General features: G+C 39.5%; 1 protein-coding gene across 3 annotated transcripts in view; it reads left to right on the top strand.

Annotated features, from left to right (window-relative positions):
- Positions 1-3,787: 3,787 nt before the first annotated feature.
- The window catches only part of LOC117949794 (1-phosphatidylinositol 4,5-bisphosphate phosphodiesterase zeta-1-like), a 17,716-nt gene continuing 791 nt past the window's right edge, over positions 3,788-20,712 (top strand). Inside the window, exons 1-11 of one of the 3 annotated variants that reach the window (XM_034880325.1) lie at positions 3,788-3,973; positions 5,027-5,222; positions 6,872-7,073; positions 9,395-9,539; positions 9,820-9,972; positions 11,529-11,726; positions 12,428-12,578; positions 13,615-13,731; positions 15,220-15,392; positions 17,456-17,582; positions 20,504-20,653. In XM_034880325.1, the coding sequence (XP_034736216.1) occupies positions 5,033-5,222; positions 6,872-7,073; positions 9,395-9,539; positions 9,820-9,972; positions 11,529-11,726; positions 12,428-12,578; positions 13,615-13,731; positions 15,220-15,392; positions 17,456-17,582; positions 20,504-20,653 (1,606 nt within the window). In that variant the 5' untranslated portion in view covers positions 3,788-3,973; positions 5,027-5,032. Of the gene's footprint in view, positions 3,974-4,113; positions 4,329-5,026; positions 5,223-6,871; positions 7,074-9,394; positions 9,540-9,819; positions 9,973-11,528; positions 11,727-12,427; positions 12,579-13,614; positions 13,732-15,219; positions 15,393-17,455; positions 17,583-20,503; positions 20,654-20,712 lie in introns of those variants that run through there. The other 2 variants (XM_034880324.1, XM_034880327.1) reach the window with 2 other exon arrangements.

Genomic DNA, 20,712 nt, shown 5'->3' with positions numbered 1-20,712 from the left:
GTGGCACGTTGATGTTCTTGTATAATGGCAGGGCCTCGTACAGGCCGTGTTTTTGTTTATTATACCTTCTATTATAAATTAGTTGTGGGTTAGAATTGTTTGTAATTAAGTTTTGCAGACCTGATGCCCCTCTTTAAATTGGCTCTGGCAGCTCTGTAGGTTTTAAAGGTCTCCAGATTTAAAGGCTGTATCTCTAACCTTGAGCCATAGGCAGCGCTAGGCTCTTTTTAGGGATGGCAATACCAGGCTAATTTTTGTGAAATTGTTTTGTGCTCAAACCTCATTGCTTTTGCAAACCGGATTTTAGCAATGGAATAGGAATAATTGGAATAATGGAATAATGATGACAAGCTCAGCTCAGCGCTGATTGGTGGGTGCCTTGGTCTACGCAGATGACTTTGGAGAACGGTTGTCAGAGTAGGCTACCTTCTACCAATGAAAAGGTATGGCTAATGTAGTAAAAATCTACTTGAATAAACACATTTAAGTAGGCTACAGGTGTAGTATTTGTGGAACCAATCTGTGACTAATCATAATGATATCTGAATTAGCCTAGCTTCTTCACCACTGAGTCCAATTTTGTCTAACGTTGTAGAGTTGGTTAACTATAGGCAAATTACCAGGCGAGTTACTTGAGAACGCACAAAACATAGATAATTTGATACCCTTAAGATCAGGCAACACAGCTTAATTCTCCCAAAGTAGAAAGGGATGTTTAAAGCCAGAAGGGTTTAGTAACATTGGATTTCAGAATGAATATGTGTTTTATTTTTATTGTACAACTGAATTTAGGTTGTATTCTTTCATTATTCGTTTAGTGCTTATTGTTATATGCGACTTCCATTGATTGAGGCTAATTTTACCACTTCAAGGTACTGCATGTGATGCAATAATCATGCTTTGTAGTTCCCATCCTTTTCAAGGCAGATGCCTTGAATCTGTTTATAGTTTGTCATAATTGTATGTCTCAATCTGTCCATTTCTACCCCAAAACTCACCAGAAGTCATGAATATATATATATATATATATATATATATAAAAGAAAAGTATTACCCTGGACCCCACTAGCTTAATTGCTAATAACTGCTCATTAGGGGCTGAGAACCCACCGAAGGTTAGATACTAGAATCGCCCTTGCCTTGAGCAGCTGTTAGACCTCGTTGTTCATCCACAGCTTCTCATTTGGATACACAGGGAGACAAATCGTAATTACTTGCTCATGTTTTCTGATCTAATCAACGCCAAAACACTGACTGTTTTTTCTTATTTCACAGTTTGTGGGTTGGTAAGCTATCCAGATGCCCAAATGCAAGTGCACAAGCACTGGAAAACATGAGGTTTTTTTACATGTTCCCTTTAATCAAACAGAAATTGTTCCCTGACCTGACAACAAATTGAAAATAAGATACCTAGGATCTTTGGTTTCAAAGTCCTGTTTATATGCCCAACCACCCACCTTGACCTCTTCCTACTTCATTATGGATGACAAGACTAGGGGAATCTAGACATTACATTTCCTCCAAAAACCTATTTGGCAAAGCCTAGTTAATTTTTTTATTTAATACATTTCTTTAGGACACAGGATTGCTAGACAATATGCTACAAGTGCAAAAAACATACATACACATACTGCATGCCAGAGCTCAGCTTCTTACATCTCTAGTTATCCCCTGAAATCAAGCATTGACATTCTGCTGTCTGAATCAAAGCTCCAACGGGCCAATGAATACCAAATGAGCCGGTGGAAATCCAGCTGGGAATACATAGTCAAAAGGAAACATGGTCTGCCCCCCACCCCCGTATTAAAGTACAGACTCACATTTGAAAACAGTGCACAAGTCTGCAGCTCTTTTCATCTTGGGCATTCGAACAGGTGCGGTTTTGACCCTGCTTTGTCACAGTATTAAACCGGAGCCCTAGGTTAGAGATAGAACCTTGATCTCTGCTCATCCCAATGTGGATTGAAGCAGAGTGATCTGATTTTCCCACAATAAGCAGCGGGGATGGTGCCACAGCATGCTGGTGCATCTGAGCTCCACATATGCATTCCCACACACACACACACACACACACACACACGCACACGCACACGCACACGCACACCCGCACACACGCTGCTGATCTTTTACTCACCATCAACCCTCCAATGTGCAAAGATGCACACAAGCAAAAACTGAAAGCTACATACACAAGAGCACACTCTGCTCCCAGATGAGCCCAACTAACCAACCATGGAGAGGACGGTGCAGTGATGCAGAGACAGGGGCCATATACAGGGCTTCATGTTCACTGCCTGGGAATTATCACATCAAACTCATATGCCCAATGGGTCTGACAAGCACAAGTCAGAGCCATTACAGCCTGGTGTAGACAGGAATGACTCTGCTGGACTATGACTAGGCAATAACTATTGTTGTGCACCAGTGATTCATACCACACCAATAACATTCAGATTTACAGAGACAACCAGGGAGGAAGTTTCTGTCGAACGTGCTAAAACAGCCAACACAGTATCAGTGGAGGTGTTCTCTAAGCTTTACTCACTGTTGCATAGATGAGTTTTGATAACGCGTTCACACTTTCATCAACTGTGGCTTTAACATTTTTGAGAATGTGGACTTTATTCCATGGAATTATTACCATTGAAATCAATCTCACTTTTGCTTTAGATTTGTATGATGTATTCAGACAGCAGCTCAGCGCACCATGCAGCACTCATATTAATTAACGTAATTGGAGATGCCAGTGCTTCAATTTACCATGCTGTTGTAGGAAATCACAAGTAATTCTGGCCAGATCACTCGGTGAAGTAGAGCACTTACAGAGCTCAAACTTCTGCTACACAATCCTTTAAATTGCTTATTATAATATATATGTATTTTTTACATTTTACTCTGCATTTTAATCAAAAATGTAATTTTGATTGGCCGATAGTGGCCAAGATTTTTGGAGAATACTTTCATCCTGTCCAGAAATATTAGGGCATTGGACAAAGATGTTTTTGTTAAATTTCAGTTTTGTTCAGACAGATTATGGGCATTTCATTCATCATATTCCAGTTGCACCATTTACATGAGAAACAGCATCACATTTTGTAGGATAACTCAGAGTTTATGTGTACTGCTCTTGTTTAAATTTGGTAGCAATTACACTGTTTATTTCGGAGTAATAGCAGTTTATATTTAAAAAAGGCTACACGTGACAACAAAATATCAGAAAACATTAGTGATCAAGAGAATGGATGGAATGTAACAGAAAAAGATGCTAACACTCAGGTCTACTGGGCTGTGCTTAGGCACATTGTGTATTGGTGCTTTGAGCTAAATGCTAATGCTAACATGCACACAGTAACAATGTCAACATACTGATGTTAATCAGGTTTAATGTTTACCATGGTGACCAGCTTTGTTTTGCATGTTAGACAGAAGTAAGGTCCTCTTTTTTTAGAACAATCTACAAAACAGGGTTGAAAAACACAACCTCCATAGTGGAAATAAGGAGTGTACTCAGCCAACTGGATATCTGTATACGTTTGATCCCTGTGTTATGCTGTATAGGTTTACACTATTAGTCCTACTGAGGCATGATTTATGTGACTATCAGAAGTTTGAAAGGGAAAGACTCTTCACTCACCCACAGACTTTTCAAAAGGCAGGAACATAAAGGCAAAAGTTCCATTTTCACATACTTTATTCCGTCTGTATTTTATCACCAAGTCCACTGCTCATGTCTGAAATAATAAGATGAGACAGACACAGGGTGAGTTTTAATCATCTGCCTTATATGATCTTCACTGTTTTCTTTTAACAGGTGTCTGTAAAATTGGAATGTTGTGTCACTATGGCAACAACTTTGTGTACTTCCCTACCAACCTGCTAAAAATCTGATTGTTTTGAGTGCTTTTCATACCCATCTGATATCCTGCTCTTAAATATTTATACTACGGCGACCCAGAGACCATCAGTATCTGAGGTAGGCTGTTGTTTACATGATTTTATTGACTAAGAGCTGCTTCTAGCTAATTCCCTCCTCAGTTGAGGCTGTTAACTGGCAAATATTAGGGAAGTAAGAGATCTTTGGACTTTTAACTAGTGTTATTGTCAAATCATTAGACATAGTACACAACTTTAAGGGGATTTTCTGGTTTAGATACAGATGCTGCAACTACATAAAAGGTTAACAAATTTGATAGTAGAGCAGGTGGCTTTGTGTTGCTCACACTGAGGCAACAGAAGCAGCGGGAGGCTGGCCCACTGCAGGGCACCCACTGACAACACTGGTTTAGGCATATATCTGAACTGTCAGGGGCTGCAGAACAGAGATGAAGGTATGGAGAGAGAGAGAGAGAGAGAGAGAGAGAGAGAGAGAGAGAGAGAGAGAGAGAGAGAGAGAGAGAGAGAGAGAGAGAGAGAAAGAGAGAGAGATAGTCACAGACACTTTTGTCCCTTGACTGAGAGGAATGACAAGGAAAGGAGAGGGACTAAAATGAGTGTCATTCAGACTTTGCTTTAGTTTTTGATGGAAGTAAGAAAAACAGAAAGGAAAGGGAGGTTGCATTGTGAGAGGATGGGAGAACTTTGTGTGAGTGTAGACCCTGAATTCTCTTTATTGTCTCTCATGCCAAGTTTGAAAAAGTAGTATTTCAACAGTGAGCTCAGGTAAAAGCTGGGATGCATCTCTGAGATGACATTTTTATTCACCATTTCCTGTATATTTTTAGCGAGCAAGTGATGTGCTGTGTCTTTGAAACACTTACTAAAGTATCTACAAGATGACAACTTGAAAAATTATCTGAAGTTTTATGCTTTATAAAAAGGGCTCAAATTCAACACTTTCTTTCTTCAACACTATGATGAATATCCAGCCTTGCGGACAAAAACAAGCCTTTAATAAATTATTTGTAGCCACACACTTTTCTCAGAATTGCATGTTGATTTCATAAAAGATTTACGTTTTACAGAGAAATTTAAGAATAACTTCCCAGGATCGACGAGAAGGGATTAAGAGGCTATGTTTTGTGTGTAGGGCAGGATGAAGAAAGGCAAATCCCCTTCCTCTAGGAGAGGTGAAATCCAACATCTGTACCAGTGCTACACCTCAGAGCAGACCATTTTGCCTGTCTGCGCCCTCCTCAAGTTCCTCCACAAGGAGCAGATGGAGCTCACCGCAAATGAAGAGATGGCAGAGAGTTTGATTGACAGATACGAGATTGAAGAGACAGGTAAGTGAGAGAGAGCTGCGTACCACGTCAGGCTGCTTGCTGCTCATCACTATGAGTAAAAAACAAACATCTACTCTTTAAGGACTCAGGCTTTGTCACGTAATGATGCTAATTTAGTTAAAACACAAGTCAAGGCTTAAGGTCCAGTGGTGCAAGGCTGGCAAAGTGATTTGCTGTGAGCCCAGGGGCAGGGGGGTTGAACTGACAGAAGGAAAATGGAAGAGGCAGGCACGTCAGTGGACTAGTAGAACAGATGTTGTCTCAGGATCAGGGTATTAGTGGCTAATTCACAGCATCACATACAGCAAAGAAGGAAAAACAACAAAAAGGCTCAGTTAGTCTACAACTTCCCCGAAGACTGCGATTGTTTCCGTCTTTGAGTAAGAGAATGTTTTTAAGAGCAGCTTTTAGCATCTGTACCTTTCATTTTTAGACTGCATATTTATTTTTAACAAATAAATTATTTGCATAATTGCACCATACATCCATACTTGCTGAAATTTTCAGCAATTTAACCAGAATCTGAAAGTGAACTGAACTGATGAAAAGCACATCCATAAGGTATAATATCTAGTTTCAGCCATTAGCAGCACGGGCAAAAAAAGATGTTTTTAAAGCAAACATTTTGACTTAACGTTAAAGAAAAGGCACATGTGAAACAAATTTTGCTAACAGTGGTTCACTTCCATAAAGTGTCCCATTAAGCTATGACAGTGAGCAAGCATGCACAATACTGGACCCTGGAACTATTTCTTTAATTACACCTGTGTTTTTCCTGCTATGACAAGCCAAGATGTATGCCGGAAAAATCTGATTGGGTCTGCGTTCCAATATCCCTCCTATCATACTATTAAGTATGCTAGGAAAAGATTTAGTATGTCCCAATTAATAGTATGTCAAATGCCTTATGTCAAAAATGCCAGGATGTTTGCTGCATTTGGTTGGATTTTGCAGTGTGCAAGTCCTGAGCCCTGAGAGTTAAAGTTTACTTCTCTGCTCTGAATTGATTACACAAAGTCTTGTGCCTGTACATTTTTTGTATCAAAGAACCATATGTTTCAATGAAGATGCTCATCTTTATCCATTAACAAATAATAACAGTAACTCAGTAACCTTACATTTTAAGGGAAGCTAGTTTTTAGCCATGCCAGTGACTAGAATATTATCTCAACAACTGTTGGATGGATTGCTATGAAATGTACACCGATATGCATGGTGCTTGCCCAAATGTTAAATTCCAATGACTTTGCTGATTCTCCGACTTTTCATCTGGCATACTCAGATCAGTTAATGACCAAATACCAGCCAAACTAATGACATTTCTAACTAAGCTAGGCCATAATTGCTAGGCCATTGCTTTGTATTTAGTGCTTATTAGCAAATATTAGCATGCTTACATACTTAACTGCTCTCATATCTGATAAACATAGCATGTTATCATTGCATTGTGTCATTACTGACTCACAGAGCCTCTCGCATGGCTGTACTCTTTTAATCTTGGTACTCATTTGATTTGCTGTAATGTTTTAAAACTAGAAAAGAGCGTTGGCTTGAGCTGGCTTTAAATTCATTTTTGGTTCTGAGCTTGGTAGACTAGCCGAGGCTGATTTTGACTGTCACTGACACTCTGCTCCTTCCTCTTCTAACAGCCAGAGAAAGCAGGTCCATGACATTTGAAGGATTCCTCAGATACATGGAGTCCAAAGACTGCTGTGTGTTTGACCAGGCCCACACATCTGTGTACCAATACATGGATCAACCTCTCACCAATTACTTCATCTCCTCATCACACAACACCTACCTGACTGGAGATCAGCTAGTAGGAAGGAGCCACCTAGATGCCTATGTTTGGTAGGGACATACAACTAACACAGTACAGCTTGTGTTCTTCACATTTTAGAAAACCTGGAAGTGGGAATAGTTTTCTGAAGTGCTGCATCATGTAATTATACTTGCAAATTTACCAACTAATCTGTAGAATGTCTAACTAGATCTGCTAATAACGTGGTTCAAGTCAACTGATAAGGCAAATTTAAACACCATTTAGCTCTGATACAGATCTAAAACACCCCTCAATACACTTTCTTTCTAAAGTCTTTCCTAAAGACCTACACGTGTGTGTTATTGGGATTCTCTCATTTTATTTAGCCACTCATGTGCTGAGGCACAGTAAATATGCTGTGGTCCTTTTATGGGACAATGGAGGTGATTACAAAAGGGGCTGACGGCAGCAGAAGTGCTGTATTTATGGACCCTGTGACAGTGCTGAGCGCCCTGGCTGGCTGGTAGAGTGGAACCCTCCACACTAGTGGCCTGGAATCTCTGGTTTACTTAGATAATGGGGGAATCATATAGAGAAGACAACAAAGTAGCAGGAGTAGAAATCCCACTAGCTGACAGGTGGGAGGGAGAAGAAAGTGAAATGACCAAATGTATTTGTTGGAGGAAGAAATAAAAGATTTACAAGAGCCTGTATGTTGTGAAAGGCATACATTATAATGTATCACTGAAACTTTTAGTTGTCTAGGATCAAAGTTTAAAAAATACTTGGGAATGCATGGAAATTGAATTGCGTTTTTATAGATTGATAATAAACAGCACATTTATAGTGCGCACTTGAGGAAAAATGTTACAATATTGTGTCCTGGCATCATAAGGTGGTAAAGAAATTGTTCAACATTTTGGGTAACACACTTATTTGCTTTCTTTATGAGAGTCAGATTAAAAGATTAATACTCTCATGTCTGTGCATGATGGATAGAGCCAGACTGTTATTACCTAAGCTTAGCAAAAGGATTAGAAAGCACAAGGGATTCACCTACTTGCACATTTAAAAAGTCACAAATTAACACACTGTGTGTATTGTGTGTTAAAACCATACACAAACTGTCACAATGTGACGATATAATGTTACTTTTCAAAGCAACTCTCCAATGCACAACTTAGAGCAAGACAGAGAGATAAAAACATAGCTGAGAACTGAGATGAGAGAAGAACATGAACAGATTTATTGTGTTGACGAAACACACAGCAGACGAATGAGTGCCTTCATAAAACAGTAATACACTGGTAGAAAAGGCTGACTTCCGAACAAGCACAACCTTTCCCCAGTTAAAATGTCTGCAGTAAAAGGGTGATACAACTTTGCATCGGGGTTGCGAGAAAATGTATCAATGCCTCACCCCTGCTGAAAAAGTAAAATTATTTTTTCCTACCACCAACAGACTATTTTATAATACCAAGATACAGTCTTGACCCAAACGTATTTTTATATAAAGACAGCACAGAAAGGGAAATGTAACATCGCCATAAGGGGCAGAATGTAAATGTGCTGTATTTATATAGCGCTTTTCCAGTCTTAACAACTGCTCAAAGCACTTTTACATCTACAGGAAACATTCACCATTCACACACATTCATACACTGTGGCCGGGGCTGTGCCGTACAAGGTGCCACCTGCTCATCAGATAAACGTTCACACACATTCACACTCCGATGCACAGCACCGGGGGCAACTCGGGGTTCAGTGTCTTGCCCAAGGACACTTCGACAATGACTGCAAGGGCGGGGATCAAACCACCAACCTCCCGATTGGCAGGCAACCGCTCTACCACTGAGCCACAGCCGCCCAGATCAGAACAGATCCACAAGGGTAGAAGAAGCTGTTGGAATAAATTATTCAATTATTTGTTTGCTATAAACAGTGGTGGAAGAAGTATTCAGATAGTTTACTCAAGTAAAAGTATGTAAGTATCATCAGGAACATGTACTTAAAGCATTAAAAGTAAAAGTACTCAGTACCAAAAAATCCTCACAATTTAGAAACTGGAATTAAACTGTTCTGTCAAGCAACAATACACACCAACATGTTTAATCGGCTCATCATATTGTGTAACCTACTTTGTTCAAAAATTTTAATTTGTTATTTGTAGAAGTAGAACTTGGCATTAAAAGTAAAGTAGAAGTAGCTCAAATTTGTACTTAAGTACACTACTTACAATACAGTCATTTTCACATGTATGGGAGTTGTTGAGATGAACTTGTACGTGGAAAGGAAATCACTCAGTTTGTGCCGCAATGCTTCACTTCTACTTTCTCACGTGCCACCGTGCCACATGTGTTTGCATGTGACTCTGTATGCATGCACTCATGTGTGTATTTGTGTGGCACAGTGCTCTGAGGAAAGGCTGTCGCTGTCTGGAGATTGACTGCTGGGATGGGCCAGACATGGAGCCCGTAGTCTACCATGGCTACACCCTGACCACCAAGATACTCTTTAAGGACGTCATCACCACTGTGGAGCAACATGCCTTTGAGGTATCAGCTTATAGTATGTTACATGACACATTTCCCAGAGTGGCGCCCCAGGCAACTAGCTCAGTGTTCACCCAAGCTATTGCTTAGCTGCATTTGCTCTAATTAATAGCATCTCTGATTGCAATGCTTTGCTCGAAAGTTGCCTTTGATCAGGGCCTTTCTCTGTGACATGTTGGGGGAATTAAGAGCCTGTAGAGAGAGCAGTAGATCCAAGTTGATGCCAATTGTTAGAAATAGGGTTTGAATCATGATTTCTTTGGATGTGATTATTTTTTGACAGGTGTCTGCTTACCCAGTGATCCTGTCATTAGAAAACCATTGCTCCAAGGAACAGCAAGAGGTCATTGCCCAGTACCTCATCTCTATCTTGGGGGAAAAACTGCTGAGAACTCCCTTGGATCACCCAACTACTGGAGACATCCCAAGCCCAAATGTAAGACTTAGAGAGGAGAGAGCTTGACCATCTCAGGTGTAAATCAGAAGGATGTTAGGTGTTAAATGTTAGACCTGCTGGTGCAGGTAGAGGCATGATACTGTCTGTATGTTTAAGTCCTCATCGCCTGCCATAGTAAAGAAAAACAAGGAGAATATAAGACCTAATGTTATTCACGGAGGGCCTAATTAGTTTCTTTGAGGCCTTTGCCTCACTCCTCCACTGGGATGTATGGGTTAATCGACAAGCCTCTGTAGTCTCCAGAGATTTGCAAAATCAAATGTGATGTGGTTGATACAACAAAGTGTCCATCCTTTTAAGCATGCTGAAGCACTTGAGCTGATTGTTAATTTAGATTACCCTGTTTGGGTACTGAAGTCTCCACTGAAAGCTTCTGGTTCAACCCATGACTGAGCGACTGGCCTAAAAGGTGCTGGCACAGTCGCTCCAGTCTGTTGAATATTATGAGGAGGATGAGGGTTTTTCTTCTGAGAGTGGATGAATGTGTAGTGTCTTGTGTGAGTTTCTTTGCTGCCTCTGACTTCTACAACTTTGGAATTTACTGCAAGACATGAGTTGTGTTTTATCCTGAGTGCGATATTAGATTTTCTTCCCCACATCGTTCTTTATCTTTATGACTCAGGAAGTGGGGGCTTAGATAGGAGCCTCAGCACTAATGGTTTCATCTTGACCATTTAACCCCCAGCAACTTGAACACCAAATCAGGGTTCGTATGGCACTTTCATGAAGCTTTACACCCAAATTACCATCCAGTTTAGTAAATGTACCTGTTCATTACCTTATACTCCACTCTGACCACTTAGATTAAAGGTTTAAAATCCACTTTTTCTATTTTTACCATAATCATGGTCAAAATGATATTGTTTATTACATCAACATAAGCAAAACCACTGTTGTAGCTCTACAGACTGTGACAGCAATAAAAAAATTAAAGTGCAGTGCCAAAGGAAGCCCTGAAGCTTATAATTTTACTATACTACTATATGGACTCTTATGGGGTGTTAATGTAGGCAGATCTGTAATTATTTTGCATATTTTGCTTGTGCATACAGTGAAATTAACAGAGTGACTTTCCGCCGTGTGGTTTAACATTGGGCTGCTTTCAAGTCCATACCATAATGTGTTTTTTTTACTTTAAGCATATTGCTCATACGCATAAAGATACCTAATAAAAAACGATTTTGGAGCCAGGGCTTTGAAATGGAGAAACATATGTGTGATTCAGTGATTTAGTACAACTGCTGCTTTCTGCTCCTTCATCCTACTAAACTTCGCTGTGTGTATACACTGATGTGGATGAGGCTACTGAGTGACTCTTTGAAGAAGAACATATTTTTGACAAATCAGAGAGGGGGTGATTGGTGCAAATTATGTGTTTTGATTTGATGGTTTGTTTCCTAAGTTTGAGTTTGTTTGACTGATGCAACTGTGTGATTGTGCGGGGGCAAATGTACTGTAGGTTCCCATGATTAAGGTTACCTTTGCATTTATTCATGTGTGAATTCATACTGTATGTGTATTTGTGGCGATGCCAGGAACTGAAGTATAAGATCCTCATCAAGAATAAAAAGCTAAAGCCTCCCATTAAGACGGATGACGCAGCAGGGACACAGGCAGAGGAGAGTGTAGATGAGGGAGAGGAAGAGGAGGAGGAGGAGGATGATGTGGAGGACGAGGATCAGCATACCAAAGCAAAGTTCTGGTCTCCCAGAAAGGCAGGGTCAAAAACTAAAGTAAGTCAGTTAGATTTAAGAACAGATTTATTAAAAACAGAGACCGATATAGACTGTTTGTGTACTGTACACATAGTTGGATGTGCAGTACACTGCAACCATAAGAGTCCTTACACATACATGAAAATTAGAACAAATTACTCCGGTACTCAAATTAATTCATTGGCTCCCGGTACAATACCTAAATCACTTTCAAAATCTTGCAAATAGTCTATAAAGCACTAAATGGGTTGCTCACTGATCAAAACCCCATTAGGAGTCTCAGGTCATCAGGCCTTCTAGATTTTACCCTGAATAAGATCCAGGTTCAGTTACTGTGGTCCTGCTCTCTGGAACAAGAGCCTGATGACCTGAGAGCATTACAACTGTGTCCACATTCAAAAGCAAACTCAAAACCACGCGTGTGTGCTTGTATGTGTTTGTGTGTATTAATTTGTATGTTGTCGTAGATTGTCTTGCTATGTTAATGCTTAAGCTGTATTCTTTTTCTATTCATGCTTTGTTTTAATGTTTCCGCTATTTTTAATGTAAACCACTTTGGCTTTGCAATGTAATGAAAAAGGTGCTACATAAATTAAATTGACATTGCTATAAAATAATTGGTACAACTTTACCCCTTTGGAATTTCAACACTATTTGTTACAATTTGATGTGTGCTCTTTTTGGTTTGTCTTCCTCTCCACCCTAAATGTAACTAATAGAAGAAGAAGGTGGCAAAGGCTTTATCTGACCTGGTCGTGTACACCAGGTCTGTTAAGTTCATCAGCTTCAGTCATTCCAAGGACAATCAGAACTACTATGAGAACACATCAATGGCGGAGAAGAAAGCTCGCAAGCTAGCCAAAGCCTCAGGTAAAATGATATTGATGGAGTTGAAACTATAGGAAGAGAAAAGGGAAGTCTGATTCTGAAGTAATAAAGAATATGTATAATCAGTTGCAAATATTACAAAAAGTAATTCTGATGAGCCCAGCAGATTCACATTATTTACAATAACATTGAGGTCAAAGGAGACGTCTCTAAGAAATGCAAATATATGGAAATATATCTGATGCCATAAACCTCCATAATAACGAAAGCATATTGACCATGACATATATAACATAGAGGAGTACTTTATAGGGAATAAAACACAACAGCACAAGCCCAGAAATGTGCCTTGTACACTGATGGGGAAGTGGAAAGAGCCCACAGAGGTCTGAATCAACTGATAATCAGTTAAACTGTCATCGCGCTGCTGTGCGGCAGTATATTGGAGAAACAGAGTGATGTAGAGAAATTAAATCTTCTTCTGCTGAGGGGTAGTGACACTTTTCAGACACACAGTTACATTATGAGCTGTTAGGCTTGGCTGGAAGCAACTAGAAATAGTCTTGGCTATGCTGGAGATGTAAAAATTGTGTAGTCTCTTATCATCCTAAACCCCTGCAGGGAAACTACAGATTGGACGTTTTTTTAATCCATTCAGAATGAGAATAATTGTGCAGCCTCCTTAATGACAAATGGTTTCCACCTTTTCAGGTATTCTCTTAAAAATCTATTTGACATAAAGCTAAAACAACAAATACTTTGGTTAATCTTACTCATATGATCCTATATCAGTTCATATTTATAACAAAAGCAGATCATCAGTAAAAAAATGGTGATCAACTGAATCATATCTGTAATGCCTAGAACACAGAAAAGTTACTTTTTTTTATAACTGATAATATTAATAAGGAACAATGTCCCTGTAAATAAACCTCACTGCTTTCCTTGGTTACAGCCTCACACAGCCATTGCAACGAAGTTAGATTGTTGGTCTACAATGTATATATCTGTGAAATCTGAATCAGTGTGTGTCAGAGGAGACCTTTAACCTGTAAGTGTTGTGCGTTTTCTTTCTCAGGTTCCGACTTTGTTGAGCACAACCAGAAGTTCCTCAGCAGGATTTACCCAGCTGGCTCGAGGACATCTTCTTCCAACTACAACCCTCAGGAGTTTTGGAACGTCGGCTCACAGCTTGGTGAGTCGGAGAGGGCCTGCACACATAAGCTATGCAGTAAAACTCACATTTATTTAGGCACATTAATCTGAAGTATGGAACACGTAGGATGTAAATTAATGTGTTGACATACATACAGTACATGGTGTGTTTGTCTGATATGAAGTTATGGAAATGTTTATAAAGTAAAATATAAAAGGGTTATGAAAAACAAGGCTAATACAAATTTTGCTAAGATTACTAGGACTTTGTTGCCAATTATGTTATCCATTTTGGTCAAGAAGAAACCCTAAAAAACATAATTTAAAAAAAAAACATCTGCAGAAAATGGCTTTAATTCTTTTACACACACACACACACACACACACACACACACACACACACACACGTTCCCTTGTCCAAGTGTCCTGTTGATAAGCAGTAAAAAGAACATTTAATTCCAGTCCACAGCCTGACCACCTCATCTGTCTTTTCCTTAGAACAGGTCCTCTCCTGGCCCTTATCACACCTTTTTTCTATTACTTTTTTTTTCTCCTTTTTGACGGAGTGATCCTTGTCTGGGTCACATTTTAGTTTTTTTTATCATCATTTCTTTGAATCAAGCATGAACATTGGGCTTGACTCCATATCAAATATATCACTCCTGAGAGCAAATAAAAAAAAAAAATCTTTACAAAAAAGCTTTTTATCCTCACACTTCCTGGTAATGCACAACTATCCAAGGACTTAAAGTCACACTGCAGACATGTCTGGCACTGTCTGGGCCAATGTGCCTGTCACTTCACCTCATCTATCTCCATCGCTCAGTCAGCCACTGATTCTGACACAAAGCCCTGCTGATCACTGAGCAGACTGTCTATGTGCTTCGGTAGCAGCTGTGCAGATGGTGAGAGGCACTTTTAGCAGTTGCAGGAGACTGCAGTACAAAGCAGCAGCCTAGATGGATCAATTAGAGTTAGATGAGCAGCCCATTCATTGGGACCCTAAGACATACACATATACAAAAAGATGCATTGCAGTGATGGTTAGGACAAATTAAAGAGGGTCTTTATTATGTAAGTATGCTCCTATGCTGCAGACTCGCTAGTTTTCACAATTCAGCCCAGCTGAGATATAGCTCAAAACTGTCAGCAGAATTACATCAGCTGCTTTCTTTATCTAACAATCTATTCACACGCCTGAAATGGGTAGTCACACATGCCACCACAGAGCTTTGCACTGCAGACAACCTACTACAAATGCACTTATTGGTGATTTTAACTGTGTCCCTGATGCAATGAATGCTAGTGTTGGTGAAACATTTTAAGTTGTTGTATAATTTAGCTCTTTCTTGCAAAATGAACAAGAGCCAGTAAACAGAAGAATTGCATGAGATCATCTCATGCTGGCTGCTCGTTTTATATAAACAAGCTTTAGGCATCCTTAATTTATTTCCTGTTAAAATGTTTTGCCACTGTACTGTAAATCCTTGTTTTCATTGTTCCAACATTGTCCTGTCATATTTTGCAGTGGCTCTCAATTTCCAGTCTCTGGGCTTGCCTATGGACCTTAATGATGGCCGCTTCCAGGACAACGGCGGCTGTGGATACGTCCGGAAGCCGGCAGTGCTCATGTCCAGTCAGAAGAGCTTTGATCCCAGCTGCAGCCAGCACAGACAGAAACCCACCCACCTGCTTCTAAAGGTACAGCTATGGAGCAAGAAACGCTGAATAATCCACTCAGGGTGGATTAATGGATTAAGGTGTAATGTTACAGGACTGTGTGTGTGTGTGCTTTGTGTAAATGGTTGTGTTGGGCTGTCCGTCGCAATATAGAGATTGTGTAGCAGAGCTCATCTAACTCTTAGCCTCCAGATAAATGCTTTCCTACCAGATGTTGTGAACCACCAATAATGTAAATCTCCCAGAGAGTGCCTCCGTTTAATTAAATTACATCCATCAGAATATAAAAGGGAAAGAAGAGAGAGGGGTGATCGAATGCAATCAGACCCAGGGTCCAATTAATAACTAATCCCTTTTCCATTATTTTAAGTATGTTAGGGGACGGTATTAGCAGGCCTAATAATGTACTGTATCTAAGCTACTTGGAAACAGATGAATGAAGCTGTAGAGAAGAGTTACATCATTTCTCATCAGGAAAACGGTAACACACACACACACACTCACTATCTCTTCTAAGTCCAGTTACAGAGACACAACAGTTTGCTCTTATGTAGCACATAATGGTGGGACTTCGAGATCTCTGAAGCTCTGTACTGAAAGGACAATTTGTGGAATTTGCCAGAATCATTCTTCTGAACAGCTATGAATCGTGACAAAAAACTCCATCAACAAGGGTTGGTTCAGCCAAATTATTACAATAACTGAGCTGTGCACCTCAGTCAGTATTGTAGATATTCCAAATGTAACCTGTTAAAGCTGCTGCTTTTAAGTTCTATCATAGAGTATTTCTACTATAATTCTTGGTTTAGCTGGTTTCAGATTAAGGAAATACGGCTCAATCACTTAATTAGGATGCATAGACTCTCACAAAAGCACATTAGACACAGACACACACCTTTTGAAACAGAGAGAAATGCCGTCAGGGCCCTCACACTGTCAAACTTCTAAGAGAACAACCTGTCCAAGTGTCCTGTCGATTAGCAGTGAAAAGAACATTTCGTTCTCGTCCACAGCCTGACCACCTCATCTGTGTTTTCCCCAGAGCAAGCCCTCTCCTGGCCCTTATCACACCTTTTTTTAATGTATTTTTTCTCTTTAAACTACTTCCTTGTCTGGGTCACAGTTTATTTATTTTTTTCTTTCATAATTTCTTTGAATCAAGCATGAGCATTGGGCTTGACTCCATATCACATATACAGCTCTCAACTCTGTGGAAATCAGTCATGAGTTGCATTCAGTGGTGAAAATACAGTTGTGTTCAGAATAAGAGAAGTAAGAAAGAAAGTGAATATAGCTTAAAATCCTTAGAATAGCTTTTAATTCCATAATATCAATGTGTTGGAACACTGCACATTCAATTCCAAATCAAAACTTGACCAGAATTGTTCAAGTTTGTGTTCTACTTTTACAGAAAGGGAAGAAAAAGTAATATTAGGCTGTCCAAAAAAAAAAGTTTTTGCATTTTTCTTTACAAACTTCAACATTTACTGTATGAACTGAAAAATGTCCCAAGGGTTTGCTTTACTTTGAATCACTGCTCTAATATTTAGTTGCGTAACAGTTATTTCTGAGAACTGCTTTACATCTGTGTTGCGTGGAGTCAACCGACTTCTGGCACCTGTAAACAGGTATTCCAGCCCAGAACGATTGAACTACATCCACAGTTCATCTGCATTACTTGGTTTTGCCTCAGAAACAGCATTTTTGATGTCACCCCACAAGTGTTCTATGGAATTGAGCTGGCCGCTGCATAACATAAATCTTGCGCACTCACTCGGTGGAAATCAGAGTTAGGAGTAGCACTCAGTGGTGTAACATAGACAGGGTTGTAATTATTCATATGCTCAAGAAAACAATAGTTCCCCATGAGATCTTAATTAGCATAAGACTGTCAACTACAAGCAACGGTCTGTTTTTTCAAATCTTTATGAATATTGTGCAAAACTCTATATGCTCACCAGCTCTTACTGGCTCGCCGGTTTTCTCTTGTTTTATATTTACCGTTTATCCCTGATCAAGTTCGTTTTCACACAACCCCTTTCTATGTGACCATCCACGCTGCATGTCTGTGTGTCTATCTACAGGTGATCAGTGGGTCCAACCTACCTATCTCCAGGAGTGGTAAAGGTCTGGACTCCTTTGTCAGAGTGGAAATGCATGGCATTGCATCTGACTCCCGCAGGAAAAACACAAATACTGTGAAAAACAACTGTAAGTACTGCTACTGTATGTGGCCTTGTTGGGACATCTCAAGACACAGCTTGACTGGCCCAGCTTTACTTATCCATCCAAGATGTATTTTCTGGGAAGTGTTTAACTTTTACATTTTCTACAAATTAAGAATTACGGAAAATATAAATTATTTTTATCAGAAGGTTATAAGTTTTGTGTGCTCTATATTTGATCTTTCTGAATTTGGACATTGCGACTTTCACAAGTCCTTGCTTAAAATGGCACTACTGTGGCATACTGTAGAACAAATGCATACATATTGGACTAGTAGGAGTAGAAAAACAGATGAGTCTTCAACCATTTTAGCATCTCTAGTTTTATACTAACAAATGCAGAGGCAGAAGCAAATGACATCTCTGAACATGCCATGTATCTGCATACTGTAGGGAAATGTATACCTTCAAGTAAAACATGAAAACCACCTAAACTGGAGGAGCTGTCTATGACAGCAGTGTTTCGGGGTTTCTGTGGGGCTTGTTTTTACTCATCCTTTTAAATCTATTTCCCAGTAAGCTTTGGGTTTCTGAGGAGAAATGTTCTGATAAGTTTCTTTAAAATGCAGAAGTGGATTTCTTTTGAAGAGAAGTCTGTCATGCACTATTTCTATGAATGGAAACATGAAGTTGACAGTCTGTGCATACAGGATGAAGTGTTACAGTGATTTTAAGCATCAGTTGGATCCTCATTTATTCTAGGGGTAAGAAAAATCGAAAATCATATGTATCAGATTTTTTTTTTGGGGGGGGGGGGTCTTTTCCCCCTTTATTTAATAGTGAAAGTGGATAGAAAGGAAAAGTGGGAGAGAGTTGGGGGATGAGACGCAGCAAAGAGCCGCAGGTCGGATTCGAACCGGGGCCGCTGGAAAGGACTCCGCCTACATGGGGCGCACGCTCTTACTGGGCGAGCTAGAGGTTGCCCCTGTATTGTGATTTTTCGCTACAATTTTGAACAGTAGAGTCTTTTTGCTAGAATCGATATTTTTAATTATATATATTTTTTTTACCAATTATTCACCTAAATATTTTCTGGTACTGCCGACACGTCATATCCGTTTCAAGCAAATTAGAGCAAATGCAGATAATGCAGAACATACATGTTACGTATTCCTATACAAATTAAATAAATGTCAGATTGACTGACTGACATGTGATGGCCTTTTTTCTTTTGATGTTAGAAATGTCTCATGATATATTGTCTCTAGACGTGTATTTTCAACTTTGGTTTTTGTTAAAGAAGGATAAGAAAATTGCAATACTATCAAATCACAATACTTCTAGAATCCCAATCAGAAAAAAAATCACAATACAAATCCAATCGGCACCCATGTATCGTGAAAGAATTAAATGAAGACTAAAGCATATCTTCCCAGCTCTTAAATATTTATTCATAATGACTAGTCCTTTTTATTATTATTTTTAATGAAACATATGAAAATTACTCTTAAACGTACTGCCCAAAACTGTCATTAGGAAGTTAATCCCACAGCTGTCGACGTTTTTGAAAGACTTCTCATATTTCAGCTGGTGTTCACCATGAAACATACACTAGCCTCTGTTGCATTTGGCTTTAAGCTTTAGTTTTTTTAAATAGCACAACGAAAAGGAACTTAATATTAAGATACTACCTAACATTGATGGGATACAACACTGTATTGCTGCTGTTGAGATGAGACAGAGGGAGAGAAGGATAGAGAGAGAGAAAGTATGAATCCTGGAGGGCACAGAACACTTATGCATGGGCATAAATCATAAAATCATTTCACACTATGAAACAGATAAGGTCACTGGTGAATACAAATTTATGTTGACTTAGATGAAAACTCGGATGTAAGAGGAACATGAGGCAATAGTTTGGAATCAGAAATGAATTGAGAACTGCAGCAGGGATTACTCATTAGTGACCTATGAATGCTCTCCTCATTTGTCACTGTAATGTTGCAACCAAATAACACTTCATGTCATGTATCATGATCGGAATATTATTGTGGGTCTGATACTCATTTGTTTAGGCCTACTCTTTGGCAATGTCAGTTGTATGTCAGCTTACCACTTTGGTCCAGACTGATTTGTATACATAGAGTCCTCTGCAGTATCAACTATCATAACTTTGTAGATTCCTTCTAGGGTCACCAGAAGGGGAATAGGAATTTAATTACCTGCAAAACTATTGACAATCAGCCTCAGCTGCACTTTGTGTTTAGTGCTAATTATCAAATGTTAGCATGCTAACATAAGACTAATTATGAGCATGTTAGCATGTGGTTCTAAACACCAGCAAGTGCAGCCTAACATGTCCGCTAGCATGGATGGGGAATCTTCGTCTTGTTTAACAACAAGCTAAAAAAGTAAACAAATGAGTTTTAGTCCACAGCATAACCTCTACCTGTTTGTCTAAAGAAAAATCCCTTCTCTAGTCAAGTTCTTGCAAAAATGCTTTTGTTTAACTTTTTAAACATGCAATAACAGATTTTTGGTGGCAGCAGAAACAAGCTGCAAACACACTACTGAAATGTTATTGCCCCATAAAGTTGATATGGCAAACCGGGAGCAACATTAGCATTCATTTGGAGTCGTGTTTCACCAGGTGAATGTGAGTCCAACGTTCAATCTCTTTTGGCTCTGTTTTTGGTCTCTACCAATTCAGCAGAAACATGTCTGTCTGTTTAGCTGTTAAATGCTCCACTGTGTTTATTAGTTAGTTGCTAAATTTGTCTGAAGTTTGGTGCTTCTGTGTTTTCACTGTAAACAGCTGCAGGCAGCTATGAGAGACAGAGGAGAGTGAGCCAAAGGAGTAAATCAAAAACTTAGTTTTAGTTAAAAGATGCGGAAAACTTTAAAAAAAAATTGATTCTAGTGGCTTTAATTAAACCTACTGATGCTTATTGATTGTTACCTTTACAGCGCTGAGTCCTCACTGGGATGCTGACATGAACTTCAGCATCAGCGTCCCCGAACTCTGCCTTATCCGCTTCTGTGTCCGAGAGCAGACCGGCCTCCTCAGCAGTGAATTTGTGGGCCAGTACACCCTGCCCTTCACCAGCCTGAAGAAAGGTAAGCCACAGAGGCAGAAAGAGCAAGAGAGGGTGGGGTGGGGGGGTTGGGATCAGACA

This window comes from Etheostoma cragini, chromosome 8, assembly GCF_013103735.1.
Source record: "Etheostoma cragini isolate CJK2018 chromosome 8, CSU_Ecrag_1.0, whole genome shotgun sequence".
In the NCBI taxonomy this organism is placed as follows: Eukaryota; Metazoa; Chordata; class Actinopteri; order Perciformes; family Percidae; genus Etheostoma; species Etheostoma cragini.
This window is presented reverse-complemented; position numbering and strand designations above follow the sequence as displayed.